The following is a 16148-nucleotide window of genomic DNA, read 5'->3' on the forward strand; positions in this document are numbered from 1 at the left end:
TCTCTAAGGAAAAGGATCCTAAAGACACAGTCTGAACACTGTTCTACATCTGTGTCCTCGTGCAGACACCCTCCTCAGGTTGTGGGGAGAATGCATTCTTCTCTTTATTCTTCAGCAAAGATCTCATCAGAAAAGATACTGGAAGGCAGCCAGACCAGTGGGTGTGAGCTGGCAGAAAAGGAAGAGAATGAATCGGACTTTTAATGAGAGACTCTGCCTACGCGGGTCTGTACACATTGAGAAGCAAACCAACAAAGCGTTGTGCTGTGTTTCCTGGTGCGCACACCGCACACCTGTGCTCCCCGGCACAGCCTTTGGCCTGGGCTCAGCATCAGTGCTTGTTATTTTGACAAGGGCACACCCAGCACGTACCAGACCCTTAAGGCAACATTTTTTTTTCTTTAAATTTTTTTTTCACTCTCTTAAATTTAAATTCAAGTTAGTTAACATACAGTATAGTCTTGGCTTCAGGAGTTGAACCCAGTGATTCATCTCTTACATGATACTCAGCACTCAGCCCAACAAGTGCCCTCCTTAGTACCCATCACCCATTTAGCCCATCCCCCACCCAACCCCCCCTCTATCAACCCTCAGTTCATTCTCTGTATTTAAGAGTCTCTTATGGGGGCACCTGGGTGGCTCAGTTGGTTGAGCCTCCGACTTCGGCTCAGGTTATGATCTCATGGTTCATGAGTTCCAGCCTCACATGGGACTTTGTGCTGACAGGTCAGAGCCTGGAGCCTGCTTCAGATTCTGTGTCTCCCTCTCTCTCTGCCCCTCCCCTGCTCATGTTCGTTCACTCACTCACTCTCAAAAATAAATGAACGCTAAAAAAAATTTTAAGTGTCTCTTAACGGTTTGCCTCCCTCTCTGATTTTATCTTATTTTTCCTTCCCTTCCCTTCCCTTATGTTCATGTGTTGGAAAGGGCCTCACAACGTGGACTCCAAACAGAGCTTTGAATCTATAGATAAATTCAAAAACATTTGCCATGTGTAGTTATTAAGATCAATTCATTTGCATTTGAATGCCTATAAATATTTAATAAGATACATTCTGATGTTAATCTCAAGAATTAACAATATAAAGTTTTTAATAAGGAAAAGATATTAAGGAAATTACCATTTGTGGCAATACAGACTTGTACTTTCCATTAAAATGAAATTGTGCAAATTGTATTTTCCAGAAAATTACCTACAGGTTAACATTATTTCTGTCTTTTCTATTGAATGTTACTGAGTCCATACCAAATGATAGATCTTTATGTTGTTTGTATTCACCTAAGTAGCTTCTGAGCCTGGCATGCAATTTTTTTTTTTAACCTGATAAACCTCCCATAGCAAAGCATCTATACGTTCTCCCACTGCTGCAAGGTTCTAAGAGTCTTGATGCCCTGGAGGAAACAGATAGCCTGGTCTGGGACCCTGGTATACAGCTATGCACCTTGGGTCACAGAATCTGGTGGAAGGTATAATTTATAACACCAACTACGTGAACTCAAGAGTTCTAACCACCCCCCCCCCCCACCCCCGGCTCCTATAAAGCACAGACAGCTTGACTTGTACATCATAGTGGGCAATTCCCATGAGACCTGTAAAGCTCAAATGGTATCGTAAATTCAAAGAGTCTAGAATTCGACGGGACATGGTCGATGACCTTTCTACCTTATTCAGCTTCTAGCATCATTGGGACTTAAATGCTGACAAAATATACAGAATTTTTTTTCAAGCGTTCACATTCAGTAAACATTAGCAAAAACCAGGCTGTCATCATTTTTCACTTTCTAAATGTCATTTCAAGTTGAGAGTGAATGCCATGTTTGTACTTTGATGTATAGGATTTTGGATCGGTATGTTCAGGAGCAAATTCCTGGTGCCAAAGTGGTGGTGGAGTCCATCGGTGCTCGCAGGCATGGGGATGCCTTTTCGCTAGAAGATTACACCAAATGTGACCTGACTGTCTATGCAATCGACCCCCAAACCAACAGAGCCATCGACAGAAATGAGCTTTTTAAGTAAGTCCTTTTGTTGTCTGTAACAGCTCTCCGTTGGCAATATCAAAGGCCGTAAGTATTTAAAGTTTAAAACCCACTAAATTGTTATTGCAAGTGAAGTGTAAGCAGAAAATCAGAGACGATACCTAGGGTATGCGTGCCGAGACGTTTTGAGGCCCAGTGACTTTGGAGAAGGTCGGAAGGTCCATTGTGTTTATAAGCAAGGTGCAGTTCATCAGATGGTCTCAGAGTAGCTCCTCCATTGCTGCCAAGGCCAGCGGTCAAAGGGGGAGCGCACAGATTCCTTCTTCCAGTGGCAGTTTGCCCGTGACAGTGTCACTAGGCATGAAGTTTAAGAATAAGTATAGCTGTCCTCAAGGTCTTATTGACTCAGCAAAAATTGCTATTTTTTTTTCCCTTGACCCCTTCCACCTCAGTCCATACTTCCCATCTATTTATTTATTTCATCCTGGTGAATTTGAATTTTGAGGTCTGAATCCTAAAAACAAAGAAAATGCAGAATTTTAAACAAAACGCTGCTACGTGTTGTCCCTTGGAAATGATTTTAGGACAGTTTACCGCTTTGTTGTTTTGTTGTTTTATTAGTTTCAGCTTTGCTCTAGTGACACCTAGCGCCCAACAGATTCTTGGAATGTCATTCTTATTTAAAGTAAGACACATTTTTAGTTCAACAATATATATTGATATATAACCATACGTACATACGCTAAATATTTATTGGTATCTGTGCATATGTGTACCCAAATACATAATTCCAAAACTTAGTTTGCCTGTGTATACTAAGAGCAACAAATAAATTTAGGCGTATACTAATTTACATGTACATATATCCCTATGTGGCTGCACTTACATATTTAGCAAATATCTATTTACCCGTTTATTAAAACCCATTCATTCTGAATTTAGTCTTACTTTAAATCTGTTCTTCCAACAAAATTTCACTGCTGCTATTTATAGAAATAATGACATAGTGATTTGTATCAACTTAATTTTTAAAAGAGCCATGGTTATTAAGTATGTTATTCATCAGTTTATATTTAATAGATATTTGGGCTGTATGCAAGATAGCATGTTAATCACGGTGGAGAATAGGGATGACTAAAGCAGTGGCTTCTTCTCAAGTTCTAGAATCAACATCCGAATGAAGTACCATTTAGATCCGCCAAGCCAGTTTTTGCATATTTCATTAATTTTAAAATTTATTTAGAAATGTGCTTTAAAGTTACATGTATTCTATCAATTGCCATTATTAACACTTATTTAAATCCACCTGGGCTGTGTTTTTATATACATTGGTTTAAATTTTAAATATGATGATAGATTGTTTGAATTTAGGGTGTTTTTCCTAACTATAAAAACATTTGTATTCTTTAGGCAGTTAGCCCAGTGTTAATAAAGAGTAAAGTAAATGATCATGATCATTTGAATTGCACATGTAAACATTTTAGAGGTAAACAGTTTGGAAACTGAAGCCAATTGGGTTTCAACTGAAACAAGTTTTCCCAAACCTAGATTATATTGTGAAGAGTAAAGATAGAAACTCAACTGAATAACAATTATAACTGGAAGGAAGGGGAGAATAGAGAATAACTATAAATCAAAATTTGTATATTAAACATAGAACTGAACAGCCAGGAAGTATTAAAATTTTCCCTTAGCAATAAATAAACTTAACAAAAGGTGGGGGGTGGTGGCACCTGGGTGCCTTAGTTGGTTAAGCTGCTGATTTCAGCTCAGGCCATGATCTCATGGTTTCTGAGTTTGAGCCCCACATCAGGCTCTGTGATGATGGTGCAGAGCCTGCTGGGGATTCTCTCTCCCTCTCTACCTCCCCTACTCGCTCGCTCACTCTCTCAAAATAAAAAATAAATAAAATAAAATAAAATAAAATAAAATAAAATAAAATAAAACAATAAAATTTTCTCTTAGCTTGAGCTGGGAGCTGAGACACTATAATAAGTTGAATATGTTATTAGTTAATTATTATTAATATAATAACCTAAACCCTACAGTTGTTCCTTGAAATATTTTATAGTGAAATTATATAGATGTAGTCCATAATCCAAGGCTCATAATGCACTGATATTATTCTCTATTCTGTAGTTACAAAAGCTATTGAAAATTTAGTTTTTAACATTGAAAAAATATACTAGAACGTTAAGATTATTGCCTGATGCCCAGTCCAATGGAAAAAGGATTATTATTTCAACTTTGCCTTACCCAAAAATCTAAGCTTTTGAAGATGTTGGAATTCTCAGGCAAAGAATCAGAAATAAATAAATATATAAATAAGGTATTTCCTCCAATGAGTCCACTTTGATTTTTAAAAATTGATATAACTAGGGATGCCTGGGGGGCTCAGTCGGTTAAGCGTCAAATTCTTGATTTCGGCTCAGGGCATGATCTGACGGTTCTTGGGTTTGAGCCCCACCTCTGGCTCTGCACTGACAGTGTGGAGCCTGCTTGGGATCCTCCCCTTCTCTCTCTCTCTCTCTCTCCCTCCCTCCCTCCCTCCCTCCCTCCCTCTCTCCCTCCCTCTCTCCCTCCCCCTCCTTCTCTCTGTCAAATCTTAAAAAATGAAAAAAAATTGATTAGCTATATCACAACTTTTTTTAAAAGCTTATAAATGCATAGAGGAGACTGGAATCCCTATAACGACATGCTAATTACTTACTTTGTTTTGTAAGGTTATGAGTATTTAGATTTTTTTTTTTTTTGGTTATCTGAATTATTTAGATTTTTGCAGTAAATACATATTACTTTTATCCTGCTTTTATTCATCTTGTGGTTCTCTGAACTTCTTGTATCTGCTTTTTTTTAATGTAGTTTCTATTTCTGGAATATCCTTCGACATCTTTTCACATATTTCTTACAGCCCATTCTCTATCCTCATTCCAGGATTCCAATTAAAATTCATTTTTTATCTGAGGTTTGGATGCTCTGTTCTTGTTCTTCCTCTCCTCTCTCTCTCCATCTTTCCTGTTTGTGTTTTACTTTGGATAATTGCTGCTGCCTTGTTTTCAAGTTCACCGATTCATCTGTGTTAGCCTGCTGAAGTGCTCATTAAAGGAATTCTTCATCTTTATATCCTTGTTTTCTTTCAAGTCTTCCATTTCCATTTGGTTCTTTTCTTACAGTTTCTACCACTTTATGGAACTTCCTATCACTTCAAGCATGTTTTTTCACTTTCCGATGGATTCTGTAAAGCACTAAGCAGGGCTGTACCAAAGTATGTCTGATGCCCCAGCATCTGGGTTGTCTCTGGTCTGGCTCCATGGCTTCATCTTCAGCAGACCCCGTGAACCCGTGCCGCTGGGGGCTTCTCTGCATTCTCTTAACCCTCCCAGCCCGACAGACTGCCCTTGCTCACGGCCTGGTCCCACTCTCACAGTGGAGATGTGGCCACATGGCCCAGGGCTCTGGGTTCTCCTTGTCCAGCCTGCATGCCCGGGACGTGGGCTGGGCTCTCTCGGCTCTTCTCTTCCCCCTCCCCGTGGCAGCCACATACTGTGCCATATTTGTGGTGTGTCTTGGGGACAGGACAGTTCCCTGCCTCTCCCAACCAGTAGGCGACCTCTCTGTGCCCAAGAGAGCTCCTGTTCCTCACCCTGGGAGATGGTATTTTTGCTTATACCTCTTCCCCAGAAGTAGCGGTCCTTAGCTTGAGCCCTAGGGATTGGAATACTTCCTCGCCTCTTTCTGTGGCTTAAGGCTCTTGCTTTGCATGAGATAGGGGTCTGGAGAACTGCGCGTATCCAGCCTTAGCCGACTGCTTCCTCTGTACTGTGCGTATCCAGCCTTAGCCGACTGCTTCCTCTGTCCCGCACAGGAAGGGGATCTCTCTCCTGTCTCCAGCCTTGTCCCAGTTTATCTGACAGAGGTCCTTGGAAATAGTCTGCAAGTGAGTTCAAGGTAGGCCCCTCTTGTGTTCAAGGGTCTCTAGCCTTACATGTTGGTACGTACATCACTTCTAAAAATTCATTAAAATTTTAGCCCATTTATTTTATTTGCTCTTTTGGCAGCTTCCTTTTCTGTGTTCTGCAGAGGGTGAAATAATGGTCTCATCTCCCTGTGGAGGAAATTGTCACTCTTTGGAATTTGTTATGGTTTTAGTATCACCTGGCTTTTTGTCATGAGGGTGGGAGTCACATTCTCTTACAGCTTTTGGCATCCTTGGCAGAAACAGGCCGTATTATTTTAAAATAGAACTTAATTAAATATTTGTTTATAAAAGCAAATACGATTTTAGCTCATGCCCCTTTTTATTTTTTTTTTAATTTTTTTTTTCAACGTTTATTTATTTTTTGGGACAGAGAGAGACAGAGCATGAACGGGGGAGGGGCAGAGAGAGAGGGAGACACAGAATCGGAAACAGGCTCCAGGCTCTGAGCTGTCAGTGCAGAGCCCGACGCGGGGCTCGAACTCACGGACCGTGAGATCGTGACCTGGCTGAAGTCGGAGGCTTAACTGACTGCGCCACCCAGGCGCCCCTATCATGCCCCTTTTTATACAGCCAGACTGTTTCAACATTAGTCTGCCCAGATGGTAAATGAGAAATGCAGAAGAAGGTAGAAGAACCCTGAATACTCTACAAACTGAATTTAAAATATAGTGTATGGGGCACTTGGGTGGCAGTTGGTTGAGTGTCTGACTCTTGCTTGGTTTGAGCTCTGGTCAGGATCTCACAGTTTATGAATTTGAGCCCCACGTTGGGCTCTGTGCTGACACTGCAGAGCCTGCTTGGAATTCTCTCTCTCCCTCTCTCTTTCTCTGCCCCTTCCCCACTCACACACACTCTCTTTCTCTTTCAAAATAAATAAATAACCTTAAAAAATAAAAATAAATAAAATAAAGCGTACAAAAATCACATTTATACTTTAAAATAGAACCTGACTACCAAACTCTAAAGCTTCTTCCAAATTCCTAAGACCAGGGAAAACAACATAAAAATTAAGAACACTGGGGCGCCTGGGTGGCGCAGTTGGTTAAGCGTCTGACTTCAGCTCAGGTCACGATCTCGTGGCCCGTGAGTTCGAGCCCTGCATCAGGCTCTGGGCTGATGGCTCAGAGCCTGGAGCCTGTTTCCGATTCTGTGTCTCCCTCTCTCTCTGCCCCTCCCCCGTTCATGCTCTCTCTCTGTCCCCCAAAAAATAAGTAAACGTTGAAAAAAAAATTAAAAAAAAATATTAAGAACACTGAAAATTTAAATAATGGAAAACCAATTATCAGACTCTAGCTTACTATAAAATATGAAGGAATACAAGTTAGTCCATAATTTGGAACTGTATAAAGGAAATAGCGGTCTACCCATGGTTTGCTTTATTCAGCCAGACAACCTTATCCAAGTGGAATGGGTGTGGGCATATGTGTTAAGCATCACTCACTCTGCATACCTGGTTCAGAGACCCAGACTGTGTACGCACCAGGGAAAGAGGTATCCGCCCCTCCACCATTTAGGTTTGGGGTTTTGTGAAGTTCAGAGTGTGTGCTGTTCAGCGTCCCCTTTGTTTCTGCATTTATGTGTGCATCGCAATACCCTTTCCACGAAGGTAAAATGCAAGGTAGACCAGTGGTTCCACACCATACTTTGATGGCCGAATCCCACCACAGGGGTCAACAGAGGTGGGGGCATGCCTGCACATGCCCCGTCAGCAGGGTGACCCGGAAGACATGGGATTGGTTTACGAATTGATCTCATCTCAGGAAAACAGGGCAGAGCTGACAGATACATCTCCTCTCTAAGATAAGTAAGCTAAGTAAGCGGCAGGCAAAATAGGATCAGTAATAAATACTGGAAAACAAAAGAAAAGAAATAACGTCCCGATGACTCAAATGTAGAGTTTAACTCTGCAAAGATTCAAGTACGGGAACCACTGGCAAACAATGGAACATTTTTAATAGAAAGCAGGGCCTTATGGGACAGTGAAATGGTATGCGTGTTGCACAGGCCTTGAATCCTTCCCTGTTTCTGGTGAAAGAAGCCCACGGGGGAGGAGTGAGAACTGACTGTCCACCACCGTGGTGCCCTTGGACGTGCCCCCCCTCAGGATGCGGTTTCTGAGCTCACACCGATGGGGTGTGGTCAGCACACAGTCCAGGGGAGGCCAGTTAGAGTCCTTCTTCTATGATTGGCATGGAAGCTGGCTTTGTCCCGACATCAGAAAAAGTATCAAACAAAGCCCCAGGAGTGGCTCAGTCAGTTGAGGGTCCGACTCTTGATTTCAGCTCAGGTCATGATCTCCCAGTTTGTGAGTTTGAGCCCCATACTGGGCTCTGCACTGACAGCACAGAGCCTGTGAGATTCTCTCTCTCCCTCTCTCTCTCTCTCCCCCTCCCCTGCTCTCTCTCTCCCTATCTCTCTACACCCTCCTGCTCTTTCTGTAAACAAACAAACATAAAAAAAATACTCTACCATCTTGAGATTAGCACTTTTTAAACAAGCATATTAAGAAAAAGAAAATAAAAGATAAATTATAAAAGAGATCAAAATATATTTAGAGGACAATTGAGCTACAATCTGAAAATAGTATCTCTGAAGTAAAATATTGTACTAGTTATCACAGCAATAAGAGCTAAAAAAGTAATTAAAAGACTTCATTACTTTACCAGAAAAAATCAATGCATATGTCATCATGAGTCACTAAAAAGTATCAGAATATGTTTTAAAACCATTGAAACAAAAATAAAAGTGACTTAATTACAAAGGCACAAAAATTAGATAAGCCTTCCACATGCCATATGCGTGATAAAATGCCAAAAGCTAATGGAATCAAATCCACCATCATTTGAGGAAAAAAGTGTTATGATTCATGTATTTTTACCTAGGCAAACTGTTTTGCATGTAGAAAGCAAAAAGAAAGATATTTTAGACTAGGTACAGGTTCAAAAGCAATCAACTCTTCCAGTAAACAGTTATGACATCTACCTAAGTTGGAAAATAAACCAAAATAAATATCTAAATAACAGAGCTCTTGTGGTGTAAAAAAACTAAAAAATCTTCCCTCAGGTTATTGCAATGTCAATTTCAGGAACCCAGTAGAAGTGTGGTCTGTCTAGTGGATCCCACATGATATAGGGGAACTCTTCCCTGAAACTAATGATCTTTCTCTACTTCTGATACTTCCCAGTTTCTAATGTTTTCTTGTAACTTAACTCTTAATCTGCACTTTATCTGGAACTTCTTACTTTATCTGGTAAACAATTCAAAAAAAATATTGTACCATTCCATTCTAGCACTTAGAACAACGGTTAAACCTTTATTATATCTTTTTTAACATGCCTAAAAATTACCTAGGAAAACTGGTATAAAAGTATATTTTATATCTACAAAAGCTTATCTGTCTTGTGTTACAGGGTGGAAACTTGAGTAACAATGTGCAGCTTTAAAACTAAGCTTGAGGTATCTGGGCCATTGGTTTTCTTAAATGGGAAGACTAATAAACTACCCAGTGGAATTCACATCTGACATCAGGCATCTATTTTTTCCATAGGGAAGGTATAAACGCTGTGCACTAGATATAAGGTCTGAATGATTACCCGAAAAATTAAAATCAAAAGTGTCAAAGGGATAAAAATAGACTGTAAAATGCACAATCATGACATGCTTTGTTACCATCTGATGGTGAAATTTGGGGCCGTTTTTCTTTTTTCTTTTCCATTTCTGTATGTTTTCTACATTTTGAACATAAGTGTGGTGGTTATCTTATGAAATATATTTCTAAAATGATAGTTTTCATTTCATATATGCTGTCTAATTATGAGTATATAAAAATATTTCTTGGGGCGCCTGGGTGGCTCAGTCAGTTAAGCTTCCAACTCTTGATTTTGGCTCAGGTTGTGATCTCAGGGTCATGAGATCAAGCCCCACATCCAGCTCTGTGCTGACAGTGTGGAGCCTGCTTGGGATTCTCTCTCTCTTTGCCCCTCCCCTGCTATGCACTCCCTCTCTCTCAATAAGTAAATAAACTTAAAAAAATAAAAATATTTATAGAAAGAAATTAGATCTGGATATACCAAAATGTGAGCAGCGTTTGCATTGTGGGCCTGTGCCTAATTTTTCTTTTGGAACTGTTTTGTGTTTTCCAACTTTCTATAGTAAGATATCTGACCTTTATGGATAAATGTCTTTAAAAATACAAAAATGAAAATACCCAGGACCTGGTATGGCTTTGTGGTGTTAGGAACACAATTGTTACATTAATATTGTGGGATTTATAAGGGATTATGCAAATGTTCCCAAAGAATTTTGAAAAAAAAAAAAAACTATTATCTGGTAATTATAACATAAAATACATAACAAAATCGTTCAATCCAATAAAATTAAGTAACACTTATCCCTTGATTGTCCCCTCCACCCCAATGGAATGGCCATAGCTGGAGCTGTATTACTCATAGGAAGGGTTTGCAAGAACTGTTGGCTTCAGTTGGCTAATTCTTGTCGTCCTGGCTGATTTGCTGTCTGCATCATTCCTATAGTCTCTCTCTCTAGGCAGGAAACACCTTTCAATTTGTTCACCTTTTGCCCATAAAAACTTTTTGATTTGGGATTTGAGAAGGTCGACATACAAGACAAATGTAGATTTTGGAGACCAAAGACTTGGTGTCTCAGATTCATTGCTGTAACTGTGTAGCTATACGGCCTACAGTGAATTAGTATTAAGATGTTCTGTTCTACAGGATTATTCTGAGGACCCAGGCAGACAAAATGCAGGAATATAATTATAAACTATGCTATATGTAACTCAGAATATTTTTTCACCTGAATAGCTGAATAATGTCAGTAATTTCAACATAGTGATAGTAAGCTCACTGAGGTTGATAATTACTTTTCTCAAGTCTGTGAGCATATGAAGTAAGGGTCATCGTTATTAATATCTTTGATATGTGTATATAGCTGTGTAGTTACAGTTCCTCAATGTTCTTGCTTTTTGTGTATTTTTTATTCCTAACACTGATTCAGCTTGTGTTTCAATTAAAGAAATTTTTAAAAGATATTACAAAATTATCTTTTCTGTTAACATCATTGATTTTACTATTTACCTGACAATCAGATTTTTGGATGGCAAACTGCTTGATATCAATAAAGACTTTCAGCCGTATTACGGCGAAGGAGGACGTATTCTGGAGATCCGGACCCCGGAGGCAGTGACCAGCATTAAAAAGCGAGGAGAGAGCCTAGGCTATACAGAGGGGGCCCTGCTTGCACTCGCCTTCATCATCATCCTCTGCTGTATCCCTGCCATCTTGGTAGTTCTGGTCAGCTACAGACAGTAAGTATTCCCACTTCTAAACACGGCCTGATCGAAAACCATCCCTGGCAACGTGGCTTTGTGGTCGTAAAACAGTAATGATGCCACCATTTAGGGGATTGCTGCATCTTTCTTGCACCACGCGGCCTTCCTTTAAGGCGGAACGAAACAAACTTCCAGCATTTTCGCCCGATTCCTCAATGCTGCCATGTTCCTAACATGCTCTCATCGGTTAGGAATTTTAGGGTAGCCCCTGTGGCTTTGTTCGTGCCCCTCATCAGGTGCAGAACCTTGCGAGAGAATACAGCGGGTGTCCCGGGGGAGGTGTCATATGCAGCAGAATGCCATATCCAGATTCCCCGGTTTCTGAGGAAGGTCTGCAACCTATCCACACTGTCATGACAAGTTTTTGTCCGTGTTGTTACACTGACATCTATGGAAGTGATCGCAGCGTTGGCAAAATCATTTCAAAATCATAGTATGCCATGTGTAATTCTCCATTGGGTTTCTTCCTTCCCGGATAGCCCTGCCAGATCCTATAGTATAACATAGGACAGGATATTTTGGCTGCACAGGCCTTACTCATTTCTTGTTCCTACAGGCAAATACATTCATTTAAAATACCTATCTTTGGGGCGCCTGGGTGGCTCAGTTGGTTGAGCATCCGACTTCGGCTCAGGTCATGATCTCTCGACCTGTGAGTTTGAGCCCCGCGTCAGGCTCTGTGCTCACAGCTCAGAGCCTGGAGCCTGCTTCACATTCTGTGTCTCCGTCTCTCTCTGTGCCTCCCCCGCTCATGCTCTGTCTCTCTCTCTCAGTCAAAAATAAATAAAACATTTTTAAAAAATTAAAAATAAAATACCTATCTTTTACTCTGTCCCTTCAAAGTAGTGAAGTAATTATAGCTGATTTAAGCATCTGTATTTGAAGTCCTCTATTAAGCTATTCTTTATTTCACACCAGGTACAGGGAAAATTTGTGATAGAAGTCCAGGCATTTCAGATATATCCCCATTGACAGTGATGGGTAACGAAAGTTGTGGAATAGGTTGAGAAGAGAGGTAGCCCTAAGGGTGCCATAAAATGAAAATAAATAAGACGGGGATCATAAGTCGTATAAATTACTTGACATAACAAAGGGTAAGACCGAATGGTGCAGCTGCTCTTCATCATGTAAAATACCTGCAGGGAAAGCACTAAAATAGTACTTATATATTCTTAACGTGTTATCTTTGTTCTCTAACACTGAGAATTTTCTTTCAGATTAAGTAAGGTTAGGTAATTGCAACCTAAAAGTTGAAAAGTGTGCTCTGCATGAAGATGCTATAGGGATATTTTGTCATCGCCAAAGCCATGTGAAGTTGCAAACAGAACTTTCAGGTTGACCTACTGGAGTCTGATGTATCCTTAACAAATGCACCAATTCTAAAGGCTAGAAACAAACTTAACAATGGACAAATGGTTTTGAATTACTAAGCCATCAACTCAATATTAGTTTTCATGTTGGAGCAAACCTGTATTACAGTTATTCTGTTTCATCGCACTGTTTCCCAGAGGAATCCTGCTCGCAATAAAATCGGAGAGAAAACTTTTATCTGGCACACAACACAGTGCTCAAAACTGAAGCATCCTGGATGTTATAATTTAACAAACCACTAAGATGCTTGCCATTTAAACGTTTCATAGATGCATTATTTAATATTTTTTTGGTTCAGTAATGAGTTCTATTCTCTATGAATTGATTGTAGTCACTGCTTTTTGTAGACTGATGGAATTAAACAAGATGAGTTGTGTGCCATGTGTCCGTGTAAAATTCTCACATTTAAAACTCTAGCTTTTGTACTTTCATATTCTGCTTGTACATAAGACTGGAATGGATGGTTCTTCTTTCCTATTAACATTCTTTTTTTTTTTTTTTTAATTCACTGTACATGGAAAACTAAGAAGCAAATGTGAAAAAAGTGTCATGGATTCATTATCCAGGAACATCACCTTCCAGTTCCAGGCTCAGCTTCAAAGTGAAGCCCAGGGTATAATCAGCCCACTGCCTGCCTTCGTCTCTTTAATATTCTTCAGGCACAGGATGCCAAGAAACCAGTTATAAAGACCAGATCACCTTTAATGACCCATTTCTCTATCAGAGTTCAAATTCATGTATCCATGTTTTAATCCAGCTTTTTTTTTTGAAATCCCATTTAGTTCATTTCTTTGTTTTCTTGTTAAAAAATGTTTCACAGCTTGTAGGACAGTGACAGCAACAATAAAGCATTCCCCCATTTTTACTTTCTGAACTGAAACACTCAGTTTCCCTACTGTGTCAATAGGTCTGTGTCATTATGAGTTTCTCCAGTAAATTATTCAGAATTTGGAATAAATCAGATGTTAAAATACTATGAATGCAGAATTTCTAATGTAGCTTTCTCTTTTTTTTCTTATTGCTTTTCAAAACAGGTTTAAAGTGTAAGTATAATTAATATCTCGCATATGATTTTACGTAATATGAAAAGGAAAGGCCTGGATTCTACTGATAAAGTAGTTGGCCTGCTCAGAAACATGGATCACCGGTCTGTCTTGTGTTTGCAGAAGGTGTATACTTTGGTTCAAATTCCCATGTGCTTTTGTATGTAAGGAATCAGGCTGGGTTTTCACATGGGGATAGGAGGGAGGAAATGTGAAAAAGACAGTTGACTCTGACGGTTCCCCACTCTTTGAGATTTGGGTTTTGAGGAAGGAACTAAGAGTTGCTGTCCAGGACATTCAATAAGCATGGCTGCAACTCCAAGGCAAGAATCCCAGGCCTCCCAGGAGTCCAAAGGAAACAAAAGCCAGCCACGTCTCTCTCCCAAAGGGGCACCGTAAACTAATGTCAAACATGTTTCAAATCATTTAAAATGAAATAACTTTTCTTGAACTAGATGGAAGATGAATAATAAAGAAAAATTATGCATCTTCAACGTGCCTCACCTGAGGAAGGAGACCCATTCCATGGCCCCCAATTATTAAATCACATTTTTATAGATAGCTTGACTCCTACCTTTCATATTCCTATTTCACATATTATGCAAATATTTCTACTAAATTCCAGCCATTATTTCAGGGTAGATATTTTAAAGGGGAAGAAGATACAGGAAAACGATACTCTGTAGGGATGCTGCTGTAATCACACCGGTTTATAAGTCCTAGTATTTGTGTTAACGATTTTTTTAAGTGGGTTCTTCTGAGAAGTGTATGATTTCTAAAACGGTTTTCCACAACATCCCTGCCTTCTCAAAGACGCCAAGCTGAGTGCACCAAGACAGCGCGAATCCAGTCGGCATTACCCGCAGCCAAGCCTGCTGCACCTGCGCCTGCACCTGTGGCTGCGCCCCCGCCACCCCCACCGCCCCCCGGGGCGCACCTGTATGAGGAGCTGGGAGACAGCACCATGTAAGTAGGCCAGGGCGCTGCTCTGCCAGACAGGTGGGCCTGATGGATGCTGGGTGGTGAGTATTTCATTTCCACCCCATGCGGAAACACGGTTTGCAGCCTACTTTATTTACTACTTTAAATGGGAAAAAAAGAAAACAAATTGTTAAGATGAGAACCTAAGAAAAGTTGAATTGAAAAGTCATAACCAAAACACAAACAAACAAAATAACATTTTTAAAAAATGAATAGAGAAAGAAGTACTTGGCTGGAGGAGAGACATCTGTAGATGACTAGCTTGAATCATATAATCTCTAAACCTTCACAATTATGCACTTTTTTTTCTCCAAAATTCAAAATACATTCTGAAAAAAAATTTTTTTCTCATAGAAATAAAGACAGGGTAAAGCACAATCATAAAAGAGTAATTCTTGATTTAGTATCCAAAGGCAACTCTCATTTGGTAATTTAAAACCAATGGTATGGTCTAAAATCATAGACTCCTTACAGAGACTGTCTCGGGATGTCATAGGATGGAGTAATTAAAATCTGAGTGAAAATCTGAAACCCAAATAAAGAATTAAATATTAAATATCCAACCCCTTAAAGAATATGCTTTTTATTATATTCCCCTCAAAAGAGACTGCTGTGATAGCTTAATACTTCTCCTGTGTTATTTGGAACCTCTGAGCAATCTTAACTCATACACATTTGAAAGACTTTTAAAGTATTGTGAAAAGACTTCACAGATGTTTCCAGATTGGTGCTACCGTCATAACCAGATTCCTTTCTGACTTATTTAACTTGCCTATGTTTTAAAAATTAAAGAGGAACTATTTCTGGACATGAAATGCAAAACAACCAAGGATATTATAAAATTTTGAATCTGACTAAATTAAATCCAAGACACCCTTTATCAACTTGAATTTGGCAGAGTTGAGGGACTAAAACACATTATTCTACTCTGTTACATTTGTTGCATTTACTAGTAGGAATAAAGCAAGCCTCAAAAATTAAGAAATTTACCTTTTAATGGGAAAGCCAGTTTTAAACACATGTATCGATAATTTGGTCATATTACCACTATTTTTATGAATATAATTTATTGTCAAATTGGCTTACATACAATACCCAGTGCTCATCGCGACATGCGCAAGGTGATGTTAAGAAGTTTCAAAAATGTTAAAACTGATTTTAATGTTGTATATTTGAATGCTAAAATTGAATTTAATGCTTGACAGCTTAGTATTTGACATTCTATTTCTAAACTAACAATATAATACAGGATTCATGCTTTAAATATAGTTTTAATTTTTTTAATGAGCTGAAAATGACGGTATCTTTTTGAATTACTGGTGAATGTAGGAATTGAGCCAATACGATTTGATTCTCTTTATATTAACCACCTCTCTCCAGCAAAAAAATATTCAGAAACTAAGAAAGACTTATGTGTTAAGTTTTATTGTCTCTGAAATTACTGAGG

The 16148-nt window shown here is 39.3% G+C and overlaps 1 protein-coding gene across 1 annotated transcript in view; it reads left to right on the forward strand.

Moving 5' to 3' along the window:
* PCDH15 (protocadherin related 15) overlaps window positions 1-16148 on the forward strand; it is an 850076-nt gene that overhangs the window by 814624 nt on the left and 19304 nt on the right. The window contains exons 29-32 of the mRNA XM_047824821.1: window positions 1837-2013; window positions 11064-11282; window positions 13712-13720; window positions 14534-14686. Of these exons, the coding sequence (XP_047680777.1) occupies window positions 1837-2013; window positions 11064-11282; window positions 13712-13720; window positions 14534-14686 (558 nt within the window). The remainder of the gene's footprint in view (window positions 1-1836; window positions 2014-11063; window positions 11283-13711; window positions 13721-14533; window positions 14687-16148) is intronic.

The sequence above is a fragment of the Prionailurus viverrinus genome, chromosome D2 (assembly GCF_022837055.1).
Source record: "Prionailurus viverrinus isolate Anna chromosome D2, UM_Priviv_1.0, whole genome shotgun sequence".
NCBI classification, from domain to species: Eukaryota; Metazoa; Chordata; class Mammalia; order Carnivora; family Felidae; genus Prionailurus; species Prionailurus viverrinus.